The sequence below is a fragment of the Chiloscyllium plagiosum genome, chromosome 26 (genome assembly GCF_004010195.1).
Source record: "Chiloscyllium plagiosum isolate BGI_BamShark_2017 chromosome 26, ASM401019v2, whole genome shotgun sequence".
Classification (NCBI taxonomy): Eukaryota; Metazoa; Chordata; class Chondrichthyes; order Orectolobiformes; family Hemiscylliidae; genus Chiloscyllium; species Chiloscyllium plagiosum.
This window is the reverse complement of record NC_057735.1, coordinates 32,172,599-32,192,535: the sequence shown is the minus strand read 5'-3', so window position 1 is coordinate 32,192,535 and position 19,937 is coordinate 32,172,599. Positions and strand designations below refer to the sequence as shown.

Genomic DNA, 19,937 nt, shown 5'->3' with positions numbered 1-19,937 from the left:
CATTCAACCTCTCTCGTCAACCAAGGTTCCCTCACACGACCATTTCTTTCCTGTCTGACAGGTACATACATATCAAGGACACGTCGTATCTGTTCCTTGAAAAAGTTCCACATTTCCACGACATCCTTCCCTGACAGCCTATGCTCCCAACTTATGCTCCTCAGATCCTGTCTTACAGCATCGTATTTACCCTTCCCCCAATTGTAAAACCTACCCTGTTGCACGCACCTATCTCTCTCTTCATAACCAAGGTGAAAGTCACAGAATTGTGGTCACCATCACCAAAATGTTCACCCACTAACAAGCCCATCACTTGTCCTGGTTCGTTACCAAGTACCAAATCCAATATGGCCTCCCTTCTGGTCGGACAATCGACATACTGAGTTAGAAAAGCTTCCTGGACACACTGCACAAACACCACCCCATCCAATCTATTTGATCTAAAGAGCTTCTAATCAATATTTGGGAAGTTGAAATCGCCCATGACTACTACCCTGTGGCTTCTGCACCTTTCCAATGGTTTGGTCCTGGGTGGAAGTTGCTACACATGCCTGCACAGACATGTTTAGATAAAGTCATTTGTATAGTCAGTGGGAGGAGCTTCAATCTGGCAGGGGAATAACTGAAATGTGGACACAAAAGCAGATGCCTTGAACATGACAATCTGTACAAGACTGCAAACAAGTGTTTCAGCGAAATGCAAACAGACAGTTTGAGAACAAATTGTGCAATGTAAGAGCATAACTGATGTCAATTGTGTTTTTCTAATAATAAAAGTATCATAAACATCATATTAAACTGTTTGTTTAACAATGTGCACTGCAGTCAATCAAATTATCCCAATAACTACCAAACCCACATAAATGCCAGGTTATATTAATAAACTGATGTCATTCCAAGCACACAGCAGAGTGCCAGATTTTACCGAACAGCAGATGTTCTTTATATTTATTAAAATGTAAGACCATAAGATTTATGGTCTTGTGATAGTAAACAATTTGTTTGCAGCTCCTAGCTGCATTTTAATATTCAGAATACAACTACAATATCAAGAGATTTTAAACATGTTAAGTTTTAGACATCTTAAAAATAAACCCTATTTGGATCTTGAGATCAAGGACATTCCACATACTTAATGCTAAACACTGCCCATTACTCATTTTGTTGAGTTTGATGTAATGTGTATTTTTTTTTATTATGACTTATTTTAGAGCTTGAATTTTGAACCAGTGGCACATGGATTTTGATTTGTGTGTATGAGGGAGTTTGATGATTAACTAATCAGTATTTCTGGAGCCATGCTAAAGCTATATAAGAGATGGAGTCCCCCAGGTAAAATGTGGTTTGCTTACATTGTGAGAGTTTTATATGCAGACAAAGTAAACATTGAGGAATGCTTTTTAGATGAAAATCTTGCGGTTAGGGTTTTTCCCCAACCGAAAGATTTTCCTTCGGTTAGGGGAAACACCCATATCTTGGAGCGTGTTTGTCAGTTTGCTGAAGTGCTTGCTAAAGTGAAACGTATGAAATGTTTTCTCCTTGGGAAAGGAGTTTGTTTAAAATTGTTCAGAAATAGGTTACCCCAATCTGAAGCTTTTAGTTTGGATTCTATTCCAAAAATGTTTGGTTAGAATGCTGAAGGGGTTATTTTAAATTGAGAAAGTCTAAGCTCAACTGTGTGACTAATCTAGGAAAAAAGCTACCAAACTCTCAAGACCATAAATTGATAGGAATATTTTAAGTTAAACCTGTAGTTGTGATAGGGAAGCAAAATCTCTTATTTTTGAGTACTGTGAAGTGATGGTTTTGAAATAGATAGAATCGTATTTTTACTGCACGATAAAATCTTTCAAGTGGTTTTGTGAGTAAATAGCTGAGCTTATTCTATTTTATCTTTTCGAAGAATTTATTTTATTGTTAAAGCAAAATCTACAACATTGCATGCTGGTGTTTCAGTGAAAGAGCAGTTTAGTAAAATCAAAATAGAATTTATTAAACCAGGTTTCAAACTGGGATCTAACTTCAAAGGCTATAATACCAGCTGGAATGGCAATGAGTAAACGTGTGTTAATTCTACAATATTTTGAATTAACAAGGATTCTTCGCGGTTCCTGTTTTGTCATAATTTGGTGCTACAGGAACATAGCAGAATGATATCTAAGATAAGAATGTGCTACAGCAATCCCCCACACTCCACTCATTATAGGTACCCATTAGATCTCTCCCCCCCCAAATATTCAGATTTGATGTACATTTCTTTTAATTTTACTGTCCATTAGATTTCCATTTGGGTGAAAATGCACCCAACCTTGATGAAAAATAATCTGCACAGTCACATTAAAATATCTCATGTTAACATTTCAGCAAACAACTTATATAGCAGCTTACCCATTAACAAAGTTAAGAAATTATTTTATATCAATATTTCTTATCCTGAGCTGGCTAAAACTCAAATTACATTTCCTGTATGCTCAAGCAATAGTAGATTCAGAGTCATAGAGATGTACAGCACCCTTTGGTCCAACTCATCCATGCCAACCAGATGATATCCCAACCCAATCTTTTCCCACCTGCTAGCACCCAGCCCACATCCCTCCAAACCCTTCCTATTCATATACCCATCTAGATGCCTTTTAAATGCTGCAATTTTACTAGCATCCACTGCTTCCTCTGGCAGCCCATTCCATGCACGCACCACCCTCTGCATAAGCCCTTAGGTGCCTTTTATATCTTTCCCCTCTCACCCTAAACCTATGCCCTCTAGTTCTGGAGTCCTCCACCCCAGGGAAAAAACCTTGTCTATTTACCCTATCCATGCCCCTCATGATTTATAAACCTCTATAAATGTCACCCCTCAGCCTCTGACACACCAGGAAAAAACAGCCCTAGCCTACTCAACCTCTTCTGATAGCTCAAATCCTCCAACCCTGGCAACATCATTGTAAATCTTTTCTGAACCCTTTCAAGTTTCACAACATCTTTCTGATAGGAAGGAGACCAGAATTCCATGTAATTTTCCAGAAGTGGCCTAACCAATGTGCTGTACAGCTGCAACATGACCTCAACTCTTGTACTCAATACTCTGACCAATAAAGGAAAGCATACCAAATGCCTTCTTCACTATCCTATCTACCAGTGACTCCACTTTCAAGGAGCTATGAACCTGCACTCCAAGGTCTCTTTGTTCAGCAACACTCCCTAGGACCTTACCATTAACTGTATACGTCTTACGTCCTGCTAAGATTTGCTTTCCCAAAATGCAGCACCTTGCATTTATCCAAATTAAACTCCATCTGCCACTCCTCAGCCCATTGGCCCATCTGATCAAGATCCTGTTGTAATCTGAGATAACCTTTTTACCTATAAAATGTACACCTATCTTACATCAAACAATTTGCTCTTACATAATGTGCTCCATATTTTCTGAAAATAAAAACTGCCTTCTAAGAAAGGAGCGATTTCCTCAGAGGTGGAAATTCATCTATGCCACTGAAATAATGCATGGCAAAACATGGTTATGTTTTGCATCAGATTTGCTCACTGTTTTCTTTAGAATACCAATTTAGCCAAACAGAGAAGTGAAGTGAATTACAGATGGAAAGACCATTTAAAAACAAAAAAACTTGTTAAGCTGAGGAAGATGTATCATAGAATTAAGCAATAATAATCTTTTAATTAAACTTAAATAAATTGAAGTATTGAATACAAATCTTCAGGCACATCTACAGAATTATTTTGTCTGTTAATTATATAATTTCTAAGGAGATTTAGGACAATTTCCTCAAATTGAAGGTGTGAAAGGTCTTTGAACATCATGGATCAGCAACTGAACTTCTGCACAGTGTAGAAAATTGTTTAATTTTATTCAATACTTCTCTTAAATGTGCATTTGTACATTTCAGTTGAAATGTCAGATGCAAAGCTTTGAGCAAATTTTCCTTAAAGCCTTACTACAACCCTGTATTACAATAGAAATCTGCACATATTACATTTAGAACAAAAGCAAAAGTAGAATAAATTGGAATGAATGGTTCTATCATGCAGGATGTGAATATAATAGACTCTAGTATCAACAATTTTTTTTTGCACAGACTACCCTAGAGGCATATTAGCTACAAGTTTGTAAAGATCTCAGGAAGCATATTTCCATTCCAGTGAACTGCAAAACAGAAGAATGCCTTCTCCAATCAACATGATTAATCAAATCTCTAATTTCTCACAACTCCCCCTTTTTGGTTGGTGACATAAAAGCTTTCAACTTAGGAGATCTCTAGGATTTATGTAGCAATTTTAAATTTAAGGATTTCCTAATTACTCATTTATGTGTTCAGTTTCTGTAAGTTTTGAGTAGATACCAGACTGATGAAATCAGATTCTAAAATCATTCCGAAATGGGATTTAGAAAAGAGATTTGATGGAGAACTTATATTTTCACAAGTTCTATCATAAAATCCATCATCACATGAATTGGAGGGTGGAAATTATACAATGTGATAAGAGATCTTCGGGATTAATCATCAAATACAAAATAAAGCTTTACCTAGTTTGGCTAACATCTTCCTCCAATTTTTTTCAACTCATGAATTCTAACAAATAAAAGACATGCACACTGTTTTAAACATACTCAATACTTCAATGTTTTTGAATCAATCAATTTGCTCAGGTATATTAATGATACAGCTCTGGAGCAGATGGGTCATGAAACCAGCCTTCTAGCTCAGAGGTAGGAACAATACCATTGCACCACAACAGACCCGTCTCTTTACTTATGACAACTGTAATCAATTTTGAATAATTTGCAGAGTTAACACTAACATATGATTAGAAATCCATCTTGTACGCAAACTAAAAATGATTGGATTTTCCAACTGGGATCTTATGCCAGGCTCATATGGAGGATGAGTCCATGTATGTTGTCAGCATACTGTCTGAGGCAATCCTCTGGTTTCTAAGTTGGCTTTCTATGTTCCCCACGGACTCCCAAGTGCAGGGCTGGCCAGAGTGCCTAAAGTAAAGTTAGACTAGCAACCTTCATGGTAGAAGTGGTCCTGCTAAAGAAGGCAGATGAATTCAAGGGCACAGCAACAGAGGAGGCAGTCTCAATTTCATACCCAGTACCATCCTATCCAAGAGCTAGGAACCGTTACAGCCATCACATTCAAGGGAAAACCCTCTGCAGATCTATTCATGGTCAAGGCTTCAGCCAAATATGTCTACATCTCAACTTTGGTGTGCATGGAACTCTCTGTACACTGCCCCTTCCCCTGATCTGCCACCAGAAGCCCACAATAACACTAGTAAAATACCATTGGTATTTTATGGTCCAAGTGCGCTTTAACTGGACTAAGTATTTGCCAACTTCCATGAAACGGGCAACCATCCAAATCCCTGGACCCTTCATTTGTAAAGCTTTCAAAGCAGAATGGTTACTGGGAGCAGAATGTTAACTGGGAGCTATCCCAACAGGACATGCCCTATTTTTTTCAAGAAACTCTTATCTAGCATTTTGCTTGAAAATGGACATAGGAATAATGGTGTCCTGTCATTAAATACCTTATTGTAACCTAGAAACCAGCCAGGCCTTTTATTTGCTCTGACAGTATACTTCCTTTTGTACTTTAACAACACTTCAATAACTGTACAGACCTGTTTCGGCAATATACAAATAGAAAAGCTTCAAGAATCAGATCATTAAAGTCCAGAATGGCCCATTTTCAGTGATTTAATTGGCTTTCAATAATTTTTATTGCAGTTCAAACATAGAAAGGAGGAGCTGGAATAAGTCACTCAGTCAATAGGATCATGGTTCATCATCCAACTCACTAACCTGTTCCTGCTTTCACCCAATACCCTTTGGTCCATTTAGTCCTCAGAACTATATTTAACACCCTCCGGAAAACATTCAATGTTTTGGCCTCAACTGCTTTCTGTGACAGAACAGCTCACCATGCTGTGTGAAGAAGTATCTCCTTGTCTCACTCCTGAAAGATCTATCCTATAGCCAGTAAACTACTTCTGGACTCCATGGTCATCAGGAGCATCCTTCCTGCATTTTTCCTGTCTAGCCCTGTTAGACTTTTACACGTTCCAGGAAATCCTCATTCTTCTCAACTCCAGTTAATATAACCCTAACTGACCCAGTCAGTTAATCTGCAAACATCAGTCTTGGCATTGCAGGAATCGGGCTTTGTTGCAATCCCTCCAAAGCCTCCCACTGAGAAGACCAAAACTGCCCTGTACAAGCCCAACAATGAAAAGGTGATTTTTGTAATTAAATATTATAGCATTTTACCTCTATAATGTGATTCTGTAGATTGGCTATCATTTCATCCATTTTATCATCTCTGTTTTGTAGCTGGCTAAAGTCATTAGCTACAATACTTTGTACTGCATTTCCGAGTTCTTCCACAGAGATCTTCTCCTCTTGTAACTGAAAAGTCAGTTCCCTGAAATAGATACAATACAGAAAGTGGTATTATTCAAATGGGACTCACTAGATGCAAACAACTCAGGGGTGGGATGAATCCATAGGAATTTAACGGTTGCTGCATTCCTTTTTAATATTTTGTTTTTGTTTCAGTGTTTCCAAACACAACTTCCCACCCCAATTACATAAATGTGATTAAACCTGATATTTTGCAGCTCTTCTTTATTGGAAAGGTGTTCTGCTTGTTGGGCTGAAACAGTCTCTTTAAGTCCCAGTAGTTCATTGCTATGCTGTGCTACCTGTGACTGTATAGTATCAGTCAGCAGAGTTGTCTGATTTAATTGTTTTGTTAATGCAATCACACCATTGGAGAGGGAAGGAAGATTATGGTCCACAAAGTCTTTGACTGCATTCATCTCCTCAGCACTTTGCTGAAAAGCTTGAAGGTCCTGACTCTCATGTTCTAGGCTTGTAATTCGATCCATTAAACTCGACAAGGACACAGAGAGAGAGTTTACACTTTCTTCCAATTTTGAATTTGTAGACTTCACACTTGCAATTTGCTGCTCAGTCCTCGGAAATTCCGTTTCTCGGAGATGTTCCACTGTATTCTCCACATTCTGCAATTCAGTTTTCGTTAGCAAGTTCTTCCTGAGCTCACTCATTTCTGTTTGAAGAAAAGCCAACTTACTTTCCAGGTCAGAGGCTTGAATCTGTGCCACAGCTGCTATTGTCTTATCCATTTTACGTTCTGAATCAGACTGAGCAACTTCGAGATTCAACAACTTTTGTTCATATTCTTCCGTGGTCAACAACTAAAATAAAATATAAAAAAATCTTTTTCAAAACAGGTAAATATTAAAAATGTACTAACCATTTCTACTTTCCACCTATCTGTATTTCTACTTCAGATCAATTAAACGTTGGATACTTCAAGGTTTTCTGCACATTTGACAGAAAGAGAAACCCGGTTGACCATCCTAGTTTTCATCTATGGCCTGAATTCATCTCTATTTTCTTGAGCACATTCTCGATTTTAAAATTGCTACACCATTGGTGGGTACGCTTTCAATTATATAAGCCCCAAGTTTTGGGATACCCTCTCTACATTTCTGTGCACCAATCATTTTTTTTAAAAAAACTCATCTCATGACACAAATTTTTGACCTAATATCTCAAGTGGTTTGATGTCCAATTTGTTTTATAATGTTCCTGCGCAATGCTCTGCCTTTTAAATCCTTAAAGGTCCGTTTCCATACAGTACATCTCTAGGACTTTTAATGCACAACGTAACTAAAACGATGGTGCAACTTGGGCTGCACAGTGACAACATTTCTGACAACTATGTTCAAGACCCACCTACTTTAGTGGTGCATCACAACATCTCTGAACATGCTAATTGTAACCTTTCAATAAATAAGATGCATCCATAATTAAGCCAACTAAGTATGCGTTACTTATTGTTTCTCATTCTCTCCTTTTTACTCTTTAATCTCAGTCAGTAATAATAAACCCATGTTCAGTAATTAGCACAAGTTTAACATTGATTTATCCTAATTGTTTACGCGATAAAGACTTTAGTGGTTGATTTTGCTGTTCAGGATGCAGGGTTATGACAGTAAAACTTATTTTTAAAAGAATATGATGAATTGTATCTGACATTGTCCCAGAATTGGAAATTATATCTAGCTTTACAGCCCCAATGAAATATCACATCATGGACACTTCCATAAAGACACTGCTGATAGGAATCAGATAAATGCAATGTCAATTAGAAGCAATTCAGGGGCAGCATGGTGACTCAGTGAGTAGCATTGCTGCCTCACATCACCAGGGACCCAGGTTCGATTCCGGCCTCGGGCAACTGTCTGTATGGAATTTGCACATTCTTGCCGTGTCTGTGTGGGTTTCCTCCAGATGCTCTGGTTTCCTCCCACAATCCAAAGATGTACAGGTTAGGTGGGTTGATCGCACTAAATTGCCCATAATGCTCAGGGATGGGAAGTGCATTGGTCAGTAAATGTAGGGTAGGGGAATGGGTCTGGGTGGGTTATCCTCTGGAGGACCAGTGTGGACATGTGGGGCCGGAGGGCCTGTTTCCACACTAGGGATTCTATGATTCTAATAAAAAGAACTGCAGAAGCAGGAAAGCAAAAACAAAAACAGAAATTGCTGGAGAAACTCACCAGGTTTGACAGCATGTGTGGAGAGAAAGTACAGTTAACACTTCAAGTGCAGTAACCTTTCTTTGGGACTGATTGTAACTAGAAAAAAGGTTGGTATACACACATATTGGGCTTCATTTCCACCAATCGGTAACTTCTCACGGCCTACTCCTTTAGCATGTATACACTAAAGGGAAGCGGGGGGGGGGGGGGGGTGAGAGTCACCGTTCCGTGGAAATGAAGCCCAATTTGAAGTAGTTATTCAACTAGGACAAAGTGAGGACTACAGACGCTGGAGATCAGAATCAAAAATGTGGTGCTGGAAAAGCACAGCAGGTCAGGCAGTATCCGAGGAGCAGGAGAGTCATTATTTAGGGCATAAGCCCAATTAGTTATAGACTTGAATCGGAAATTTGAAAATCCGGACTATGCCCAGAAATGTAAACAAAAAACCGTACTAAAAATTTGCAAATTATGATGAACACATGGTTTCCATTATCCCTTTCCTCCCCAAACTCCATTCGCCAGGAATAACTCATCAGGCTAAGATGAACAAATCACTGTGAAAGCCGACCATGATAAGTACACACCTTCTGGCTCAACTCATTCACTTGAGCCTGGATCTTCTCGAACTGAGACAGTTTATTTTGCAGAGCTTGGATAGTCTGATCGAGGCTGGCGATGGTTTGGAGCTGCTGCTGGATGTACCAGCCAGCAATGCCACCGCCGGCCAGCAGCAGCAGAAAGAAGCTCCACAGCAAGGAGACGCCAGCTGGAGCCGAGGGAGACTCCGCCACATTCTTACTCTCAGACCTGCCGGAGTGATCATCGCCACGCTGTCCGCCTTTCCCCTTCCGACTTCTCATCGTTCCCAAACTTTCTGCCAAAACTTTTTTATTTTCTCTCTCCAACTTTTCCACCCTGGACCCACAATTGACACCGAGGGGGCGGGTACAAGTCAGTGATAGGCTGATCTAGTCCAATCAGAGATCAGACACCCTTTGCCGATTGTCGGGACCAACCAATAACACGAGGACACCGAAATTTGGAGCTCGGTCCTTGCACCAATCACATTATTTCAATTGTTTTAAACGTGTGATGCGCTCAATATCGCAGATATCAGCAAGTAATATCTTCTGGTGATCCATGAGTTATTTTAAAACAAGACTGTGGATGCTGGAAATCTGAAACAAAAGCAGAAATTGTTGGACAAACTCCACAAACCTAGCTAGGGAGAAAAGGGAGTTAAAGTTTCGAGTTCAGTGACCCGTTTTTAGAACGGGGGTAGCAATTTTTGCTTGTCACGTACAAAATATCTGTGAAGCAGTTTTGGATGTCCACAAGGACTTAGCAGACAGTGTAAAAAATGCAAGCTCTTTCTTGGTTTAATTTGTTACTTGCTTAACATTGCTGTTTAGGTAGAGAAAGCATTTTGGCATATCCATAAGGACAATCACCAACTTCTACAAATGCACCATTGAGAGCAAACTGTCCAGATGCATTTATTCCTGATGAAGGGCTTATGCCCAAAACGTTGATGATTAGATTCTCTACAGTGTGGAAACAGGCCCTTCAGCCCAACAAGTCTATACCAACTGTCTGAAGAGTAACCCACCCAGACCAATTCCCCTCAGACTAATGCAACTAAAAATATGGACAAATTAGCATTGCAAATTCCCCTAACCTGCACCTGGACTGTGAGAGGAAACTCACACAGACACAGGGAGAACATGCAAACTCCACACAGTCACCCAAGGTCAGAATTGAACTTGGGTCCCTAGCACTGTTAGGCAGTAGTGCTAACCACTAAGCCACCGTGCGATACTCCTGCTCCTTGGATGCTGCCTGACCTGCTGTGCCTTTTCAGCATCACATGCATGACTCTGATCTCCAGCATCTGCAGTCCTTGCTTTCTTCCTGGGTGCATAATGGCAACTGCTCTGTCTAGGAACATAAGAAACTACAGAAGGTTGTGTGCACAGCCCAGACCATCAAGGAAGCTAACTTTCCATCCATGGACCCTACTTAAATGGCTCGCTGCTGCAGAAAGGCTGTCAATATCATCAAAGATCCATCACACCCGGTAATACACTCCTATAACCTCCTCCACCAGGCAGAAGATACAGAAGCTTGAACACATGCACCTGCTGAAAATGTGTTGCTGGAAAAGCGCAGCAGGTCAGGCAGCATCCAAGGAGCAGGAGAATCGACGTTTCGGGCATAAGCCCTTCTTCAGGATTCCTGAAGAAGAGCTTATGCCCGAAACGTCGATTCTCCTGTTCCTTGGATGCTGCATGACCTGCTGCGCTTTTCCAGTAACACATTTTCAGCTCTGATCTCCAGCATCTGCAGTCCTCACTTTCTCCTTGAACACATGCACCAGCAGGTTCAGGAACAACTTCTTCCTGGTTATTAGACCAATAAACGGACTCTCTAGTCTCAAATAATGCTGACCAAGCCTAGCGCAGATTCGTCTGTGCAATGTAATTGGTAAGCCTCTGTCTAAGTCTTATTGATTTGTACATCACTACTTACTATGATTTGCTTGTACTGCTTGTAAACAAAGCTTTTCACTGTACTTCGATACACATGACAATAAATCTATCATTATCATCATCAATCAAGTACATATAATGTCCTCTAGGCCCCGGGGGCAAAAGAAGATGGTAGACCTCCAGAAGGAAAGAAAAAGTAAAAATACAGTGAATTATGGAAATGAACATACTGGTGATGCTGGAGTACTGTTCTGACAAGTGGTACCAGAATGCATAATTCACAAATTTTGCTATATCTTTTCTGAGTCAATTGCTTTCCTGAGCAAACTACCAAAGTCATTTGGCAGAATGTCTCATACAAAAAAACATACAAACAAGCACAAATATGTACCTTGACTGGGGGTGCGAAAAGTCCTTGCTGCCAGATCCTTCCTACACACTCGAAGTCTCACCTCCTCTGCATGCTGCTCTCAAAGTCGCTCTGGTGGGGAAGAGATTTTTGCCATTTCCTTTTCAAATGTGCCTTTGCAAAGAAGGTCTGGATAGAAATGCAATGGTATTTGTTAAGTTTTATACCAGTGAGCTGTGAGACACAGGATTTTCTGCTGTATGTTCCAGGGATGCACATCAAGACAACAACAACTATTCCTGGAGAACTATCCTTATTTGGGGCGGTGGGGTGGCATGGCGGCTTAGTAGTTAGTACTGCTGCCTCACAGCACCAGGGTCCCAGGTTCGATTCCAGCCTCGGGCAACTGTCTGTGTGGAGTTTGAACATTGTCTGCGTGGGTTTCCTCCCACAGTCCAAAGATGTGCAGGTCAGGTGAATTGGCCATACTAAATTGCCCATACGTTAGGTGCGTTAGTCAGAGGGAAGTGGGTTACTCTTCGGAGGGTCGGTGTGGACTTGTTGGGCTGAAGGGCCTGTTTCCACACTGTAGGGAATCTAACCTTACTGTAATGAGGAAAAAAAAACAACACTCTTTAGTCTACCATGATCTGCTGGTTTTCAAGTGCAAGAAGTTGACCTCAACCAAGGGTTGTGATACTGGCACATTTTAAGTTTGAGGACTACACGCTGAGGGATGAACTCCAGCTTGGGGCAGCTATTGCAGAGGCACACTGAGAAAGAGTGCCAGCCATAGTAAATTTGGAAACTACCATCCACCTCAGGCTGTGTTTTTAAGAACATATGTCGTAGGTCAAGAGTATTGAAAATGAAATGAGGTACCTCAGAGTGAAACATGTTGCATAAAGAACTTCCTTTTCATTGATTACATGAATTGTGATTGAAATGGAAATTTGTAATTTGCCCCGAGGACTGCATATCTGAGATTGAATATATTTGTTCAATATGAAGATTGAATATATTTTTCAATATGAAGACTGTTACAATTGTAATAGTTTTTGCAAGTCCTGTAGGGTTTAAGTCAGTGTTTTCATAATGCTTGTCTTGAAAATTGTATGAATAAAGTATATCTTTGAAAAAAAGTGATTTTACCTCAGTTGTTGTGGGTATGTTCGCCAAGCTGGGAGTTTGGTTTGCAGATGTTTTGTCTCCTTTCTAGGTGATACCATCAGTGTTGTGGAGCCTCCTGTAAAGTGCTGCTGTACTATGCTGGTTGGAATTTATTTGGTTTCATTCCCGTTGCTTCTCGTTCTTTGTTGCAATGGTTGTTATATCAGCTGTAGGTCAATGTGTTTCTTGGTGGAGTCCATGGATGAGTACCAAGCTTCTAGGAATTCTCTGGCTGTCTTCTGTTTGGCTTGTCCTATTATTGTTGTGTTGTCCCAATCAAATTTGTGGTCCTTGATCTCAGTATATATAGATTCTAAGGATAGCTGGTCATGGTGTTTAGTGGCTAGTTGTTGTTCATGAATGCAGGCTCAAAATTGTCTGCCTGTTTGTCTTACGTTTACCTCAGTTGATTTTACCTCAATTCCATTTAGAGGCATACAGCATGGAAACAGACCCTTTGGTCCATTTCATCTGTGCTGACCTCGTCCCATTTGCCAGTATTTGTCCCATATTCCTCGAAATCCTTCCTATTCGTGTACCCACCCAGTTGCCTTTTAAATGTTATAATTATATCCATCTCTACTACTTCCTCTGGCAGCTCATTCCATTGCGCACTACCCTCTTTGTGAAAAAGTTACCCCTCAGCTCTTTTTAAATGTTTCTCCACTCATCTTAAACCTATGCCCTTTAGTGCTCCCACCCTGGGAAAAAGACCTTGGCTATTCACCCTACCTTTGCCCCTCATGATTTTAGAAACCCCTATAAGGCCACCCAATGGCATCCAAATGAAACAAGCCCCAGTCTATTCAGCCTCTCCTGATAGCTCAAACCCTCGATACTTGGCAACATAGAGTCATAGAGATGTACAGCACGGAAACAGATCCTTTGGTCCAACTCATCCATACCGACCAGATATCCCAACCCAATCTAGTCCCACCTGCCAGCACCTAGCCCACATCCCTTCAAACCCTTCCTATTCATAAACCTATCCAGATGGGTTGCATTTGTACTGGCCTCCACCACTTCCTCTGGCAGCTCATTCCATACACGTACCACCCTCTGAGTGAAAATGTTGCCTCTTAGGTCTCTTTTATATCTTTCCCCTCTCGCCCTAAACATATGCCCTCTAGTTCTGGACTCCCCCACCCCAGGGAAAAGACTTTGTCTATTTATCTTATCCATGCCCTCATGTTTTTATAAACCTCTATAATGTCACCCCTCAGCCTCCAATGCTCCAGGGAAAACAGCCGTAGCCTATTTTCTGCATCATTTCAAGTTTAACAAAATCCTTCCTATAGAAATACAACTAGAATTGTATATAATAATCTGAAAGTAGCCCCACCAATGTCCTGTACAGCCACAACATGATATGCCAACTTCTTTGCTCAATGTTCTGACCAATGAAAACAAGCATGCCAAATGCCTTCTTGACCATCCTGACTACCTTCAACTCCACTTGTAAGGAACTATGCACCTGCCCCAATAGATCTCTTCATTCAGCAACACTCCTCAGGGCCCTCCAAATTAGCTGTATAAGTCCTGCCCTGGTTTGCTTTCCAAAATGCAACATCCTACATTTATCTAAATTAAATGCCATTTGTCACTCCTCAGCCCATTGGCCCATCTGATCAAGTTCTCATTGTACTCTGAGATAATCTCCTTCACTGTGCACTACAGCACTATTTTGGTGTCATATGCAAAGTTACTAAACTTGCCTCTTATATTCACATCCAATTCATTTATAGACAAGACAAAAAGCAATGAACCCAGCACTAATCCTTTTTGACACACTGCTGATCAAAGGCTTTCAGTTTGAAAAACAACCCTCTACCACCACCCTCTATGTGCAAAATTCAAGCCAATCTTGTATCCAATTGGCTAACTCCCCTGGATCCCATCTGATCTAACCTTACTAACCAGTCTACAATGCAGAATCTTGTCAAACGCTTTGCTAAAGTCCATATACCATCTACCACTCTGGCTTCATCAGTCTTCTTTGTGACCTCTTCAAAAAACTTAATCCATACACTGAGGCATGATTTCCCACACACAAATCATGTTGTCTATTCTTAATCAGTCCTTGCCTTTCCAAATACACATAAATCCTATCCCTCAGAATCCCTTCCAACAACTTTCTCAGCACTGGTTTTTCATTACAGCGTTTCTTAAATAAGCACAACCCATTAGCCAATGTTCAGTCTTCCGACACCTCCCTCGTGGCTGCTAATGATACAAATACCTCAAAAAGATGACCAGAAATCCCTTCCCTAGTTTCCCAAAAAGTTCTTGGAAAAACCTGATCAGGTTTCACCTTTTATGCATTTTAAGACTTCCAGTACCTCCACTTCTGTAATATGAACTCTTTTCACTATTTATTTCCACAAGTTCCCTCCCTTCCTTGAACTTCTCCACAGTGAATACTGATTCAAAGTATCCATTTAGTATCACACCCATCTCCTTGGTTCCACACACAGACGACCATGTTGATCTTTAAGGGACCTCATTCTCTCCCTAGTTACTTTTTGCCCATTATGTACTCAGAGAATCTCTTTGGATTCTTTTTGATTCAAGTGTCCTCTCCTTTGGAACTCAGATCTTTGATTTCACTTTAAGAAGTAGCCTCTCTGAATCTCAGTTGTGCACTGCCACTTTATTATTTGTGGATTCTGAATTCCCTGCGTGAAACTCTGTCCCTAGGAGTGTCAGATCAGTAAATGGTTGTAAAGAGAAAACATCATGGGTGTCAGGTTACTTGCTTGCACAACTGCAGCATTCTATTAAAACACTTTTAAAACAGTTCTTTCTTATTTCAGTCCACAGTTTTTAAAACTCAAAAACTCATACCCTGCTTGAGAAAAATGAGGACCACTGTTTTTCTCTCTGTACGAACTACAACGAACCTTTTATTAAGCAGCATCTATGCGACCAGGAGTGTGCCGGGTGATCAGATATTCCAAATAATCAAGGGACCCACATAATCAATGTAAAAACACACACTAAGTAATAGAAGCGTAATGCAAGGAGTAAACATGTCGCATTGTACTTTATTTACAGCATAAGTGACTGAAATAGTAACAAATAAAACTTATTGGCAGAGAGCTTTGTCATTCACCCCTTTAACTGAAACTTGAAAGGGTTCAGAAAAGATTTACAAGGATGTTGCCAGGGTTGGAGGATTTGAGCTATCGGGAGAAGCTGAACAGTCTGGGGCTGTTTTCCCAGAAGCGTTGGAGGCTGAGGGGTGACCTTATAGAGGTTTACGAAATTATGAGGGGCATGGATAGGATAAATAGACAGAGTCTTTTCCCTGGGATCGGGGAGTCCAGAACTAGAGGGCATAGGTTGAGGGTGAGAGGGCAAAGATATAAAAGAAACCTAAGGGGCAATCTTTTCCACACAGAGGGTGGTGCGTGTATGGAATGAGCTGCCAGAGGAAGTGGTGGAGGCTGGAACAATTGCAACATTTAAGAGGCATTTGGATGAGTATATGAATAGGAAAGGTTTGGAGGGATATGGGCCTGGTGCTGGCAGGTGGGACTAGATTGGGTTGGGATATCTGGTCGGTGTGGACAGGTTGGACCGAAGGGTCTGTTTCCATGCTGTACATCTCTATGACTCTATCTCCCCAATTAATCCACTGCTACTGAACTCAGTTTTCTGAAAATCCAAAGGACTCACACACTGACTCTAAGAAGCTACACAAAAGTCACCAGCTTCCACTGACTGGGTGATTGAAGACAACGAGATGTGAGTTTCAATAAATCAGGGCAGAAGGTTTGATTAGCATCAAGTTGTATGCAAGTGGGCAATTAAGCACATCAGTAAACTTCCTGCTACTAACAGTGAGTTTCCAATTTCCTTCTTACTTTGATTGAATCATTTACTGTTTTCCCACAGTCAGGATTCTGGCTATGCCCTCTTGCATAATTCACCATGCTTGCCTGCTATCTTTCGAGTTCCTCAAAATCCAGCACACTATCATTTAAGGCATTTAAGTTTAGAATATATTGGATAATGTCCTTAAAATACACCACAGATAAATGTAAAAGCAAAGGCGTTAACAAGTTGGCTAAAAATAATGCAGATGTTAATTTCAATTTTAATTTTCTTTATTTTTTAAGCAAATTAATACATTGGCTGTTTTTATTTAAATCAATGTTATACAGCACTAATATTCAGTTCTTATAGTCACTGTATTCAGATTAAAATAACATTACAATGTGACTTAAGGCCAAGTCCTTCACCATTATTACCATTCCTAACCACAAATCCTACAATAAACACATACAATAATTGAAATTATTGTACCTCCAGGTATTGATATTTGTCTAATCAATCTGTTCAGGAATGTCATTACACACCTCTGAAGCAGGTGGAACTTGAACCCAGCTTCTCTTGACTCAGTGACCAGAGATATTATCATTGTCCACAGGAGACCTACCCTCCAATTATTGAAATATATCTGTTAAATGTGTATCGGATGACTGTGATACAGAGATCTATTCATTCTGTAGTACTCAATGCTTGGTAGACACACTGGTATATGCATAGGGATGGAATGAAAGCTGACTGAATGGCTAATTTCCTTCTTTGGTAGTAATATATTGCTAATTACTTCAGATAGCTATCTTCATGAGATGGTTAACATGTATCCCACAATTACCCAGTCAGTATTCTGTTTCATTTCAACAGCTTATTTTGTAATACCTTTTATTATAATGAGACTCTACTGTAAAATTGGAGTACTCAGACTTATTGCAACACATCTGAATTTTCATCACAAGTGTTTGGACTCCTCCTCAAGAATTCTCAAAGGTAAGAAAAAGGTTGAAGCATTTCACTCTGAATTCCATTGAGAAATTGTAAGCTTAAAATATCAATAACTGAAGTTTTCACTGTGGTCAGGATTCAAAAGAAACATAAATCAATCCCAGATTTTAACATACAAAACTCAAGGGTATATGTTTCCAAACTGGAGTTCATGGAACTGAAAAGTTAATGAAGAACGGTAGGGAGTTTGTAAGACCCAAAGATTTCTGACACTAACAGGGCATGCCAGTTCCACATGAGACGCTCCCAGAACATCTTGTATTTCTTTGGCACTTTTTGTGTCTTTGCTAATTTTCCCAGTCATTTTGTTTCTGATTTTTGAGTCATTGCCAGTGATAATGGATGTTCCAGCAAATAAATTGACATTAGCAGAGGCTACCTTATCCTGAACTTTGAATACATTGCTCTAAACTATGATTCTCCTTACATTTTTTATGATGTTTTATTTTCTTTACCATGCATTTATATAATTATAAAATGTAATTAATTATACATTAACTCAAAATCCTTAAGAGAAAAACTTTCATAGTCTATATTATTCTATATTGAGTAAATATAATGAACATTGAATGTATTCTATATTGATAAACAATATTTCTAATGATGTATTTAAATTACATGCTTTCTCAGTGGTACAATACCGTTATATTATAATAGCAGGATAAAACAAATTATGGCTAGTTCTTGATCAAATTGACTAGCTTTATAACTGAATGAAATCAAGCTGACTATATTGTTGTAAAATATTGAATAGCATTATTCCTAGTAGTTCTGCATGTATTTCTGGATTGGAAAGATCATAATAAGATGGTATGGGTGAGGCACTGCTTCAAGAAAATACAAGATAAGTAAACCATGACCAGTGAAAGAATTTCTTTTCCCAACTTAACTAAAATAGTGGGTGGCACGGTGGCAATGGGCAGCACGGTGGCACAGTGGTTAGCACTGCTGCCTCACAGCGCCAGAGACCCGGGTTCAATTCCCGCCTCAGGTGACTGACTGTGTGGAGTTTGCACGTTCTCCCCGTGTCTGCGTGAGTTTCCTCCGGGTGCTCCGGTTTCCTCCCACAGTCACAAAGATGTGCAGGTCAGGTGAATTGGTCATGTCAAATTGCCCGTAGTGTTAGGTAATGGGTAAATGTATGGGTGGGTTGTGCTTTAGCGGGTCGGTATGGACTTGTTGGGCTGACGGGCCTGTTTCCACACTGGAAGTAATCTAATCTACAAAAAAAAATGACTTAGTAGGAATATAGAGAACAAATAATGAAATAATCAGGTCACACAATTCTTTTCCTTGGCATCTATGGTCCTGATTTTATATGTGTTGCTTTGGTACTAAAATGGCATTTGCACTACACATATACACACATAGGATTGCACTGTAAGTTGTGACTTGTAAACCTTTCACTGTACTCAACTGAGTACATGACAATAAAGATAATTCATTCTTTCAAAATTCATTCTAGAATGGGCAGTGTCAGTTGCCATTTAGAATACCAATGCTCATTGGCATTTGAGCATTACAGGACAAGCAGATCATGGAGTCAGTCAATGTAGAACACAGATTTCAAATCTGTGACATTTTCAACTTTGTCACTCCACCAAATGCACTCTTTGAAATACATACAACTCAATGTGTATTTAGACCAAGGAGGAGTATCCATAGTGAAGGAGAAGAGAATGGCTCTCAGCAACAAACCTTATCCCCCAGCAACTGCAGGGCCTTTCTCTTACACAAACCTCAGAGGGAACAATGGGTGAAGTTTTTGGAGGAGCTGAAAGTTTTGCCACCAGAACTAAAGCAGGAGGCAACTATGCTCTGGTGGGACATTGGAACTCAAGGGCAACATTTTGTTGGCAATGGTCAATTGACATGGTAGGCTGTTCAATCAACAGACTGTCAGTACATTGACTTCAGCACTATCACAACTAGCTATGGCCAATGTAGTGGCTACAGCAATGAGGAGGAGGAAGGGAGGAGATAGTCAATACATTTCTATTCCTACTAGACTGTTTGCGATTGTCTCATCTGACTATGGACTCAGTGAACATGACCTTGATTCCTTGATCAACAATAATCGTAATACTTAGTTGCTGTCTGTCAATGAGTAGTCCTCCATCTGCTTGGCCATAAGGATGAAGTAAAGATACTCATAAAACAAATATTGAAAATCTACTTTATCAAACAAATAATCCAACTTTCCATGTTAATGTCAAGTAATCATGCTTGTTCATTCTCTATTGACTGTCTTGTAGATATCTTTGCCTGACCAAGGGCCCTTCCACAGTGGTACACCACTAATTGCAACATTTGGAAAAGGCACGGTAGCTCAGTGTTTTGTCGCACTGCCTCACAGCGACAGGGACCTGGGTTCGGTTCCAGCCTCAGAAGACTATCTGTGTGGAATTTTCATATTGTCCCTGTGTCTGCGTGGATTTTTCTGGGTGTTCTGGCTTCTTCCCACCGTCCAAAGATGTACCATGGGAAATGCAGGGCTACGA

At 40.0% G+C, this 19,937-nt stretch overlaps 1 protein-coding gene across 1 annotated transcript in view; it reads right to left on the bottom strand.

Annotated features, from left to right (window-relative positions):
* LOC122563230 (inhibitor of nuclear factor kappa-B kinase-interacting protein-like) overlaps nt 1-9,536 on the bottom strand; it is an 18,183-nt gene extending 8,647 nt beyond the window's left edge. The window contains exons 1-3 of the mRNA XM_043716829.1: nt 9,183-9,536; nt 6,629-7,242; nt 6,293-6,446 (exon numbers count right to left, since the gene is read on the bottom strand). Coding sequence (XP_043572764.1) covers nt 6,293-6,446; nt 6,629-7,242; nt 9,183-9,458 — 1,044 coding nt within the window. The 5' untranslated portion in view covers nt 9,459-9,536. The remainder of the gene's footprint in view (nt 1-6,292; nt 6,447-6,628; nt 7,243-9,182) is intronic.
* Between the last annotated feature and the right edge of the window lie 10,401 nt (nt 9,537-19,937).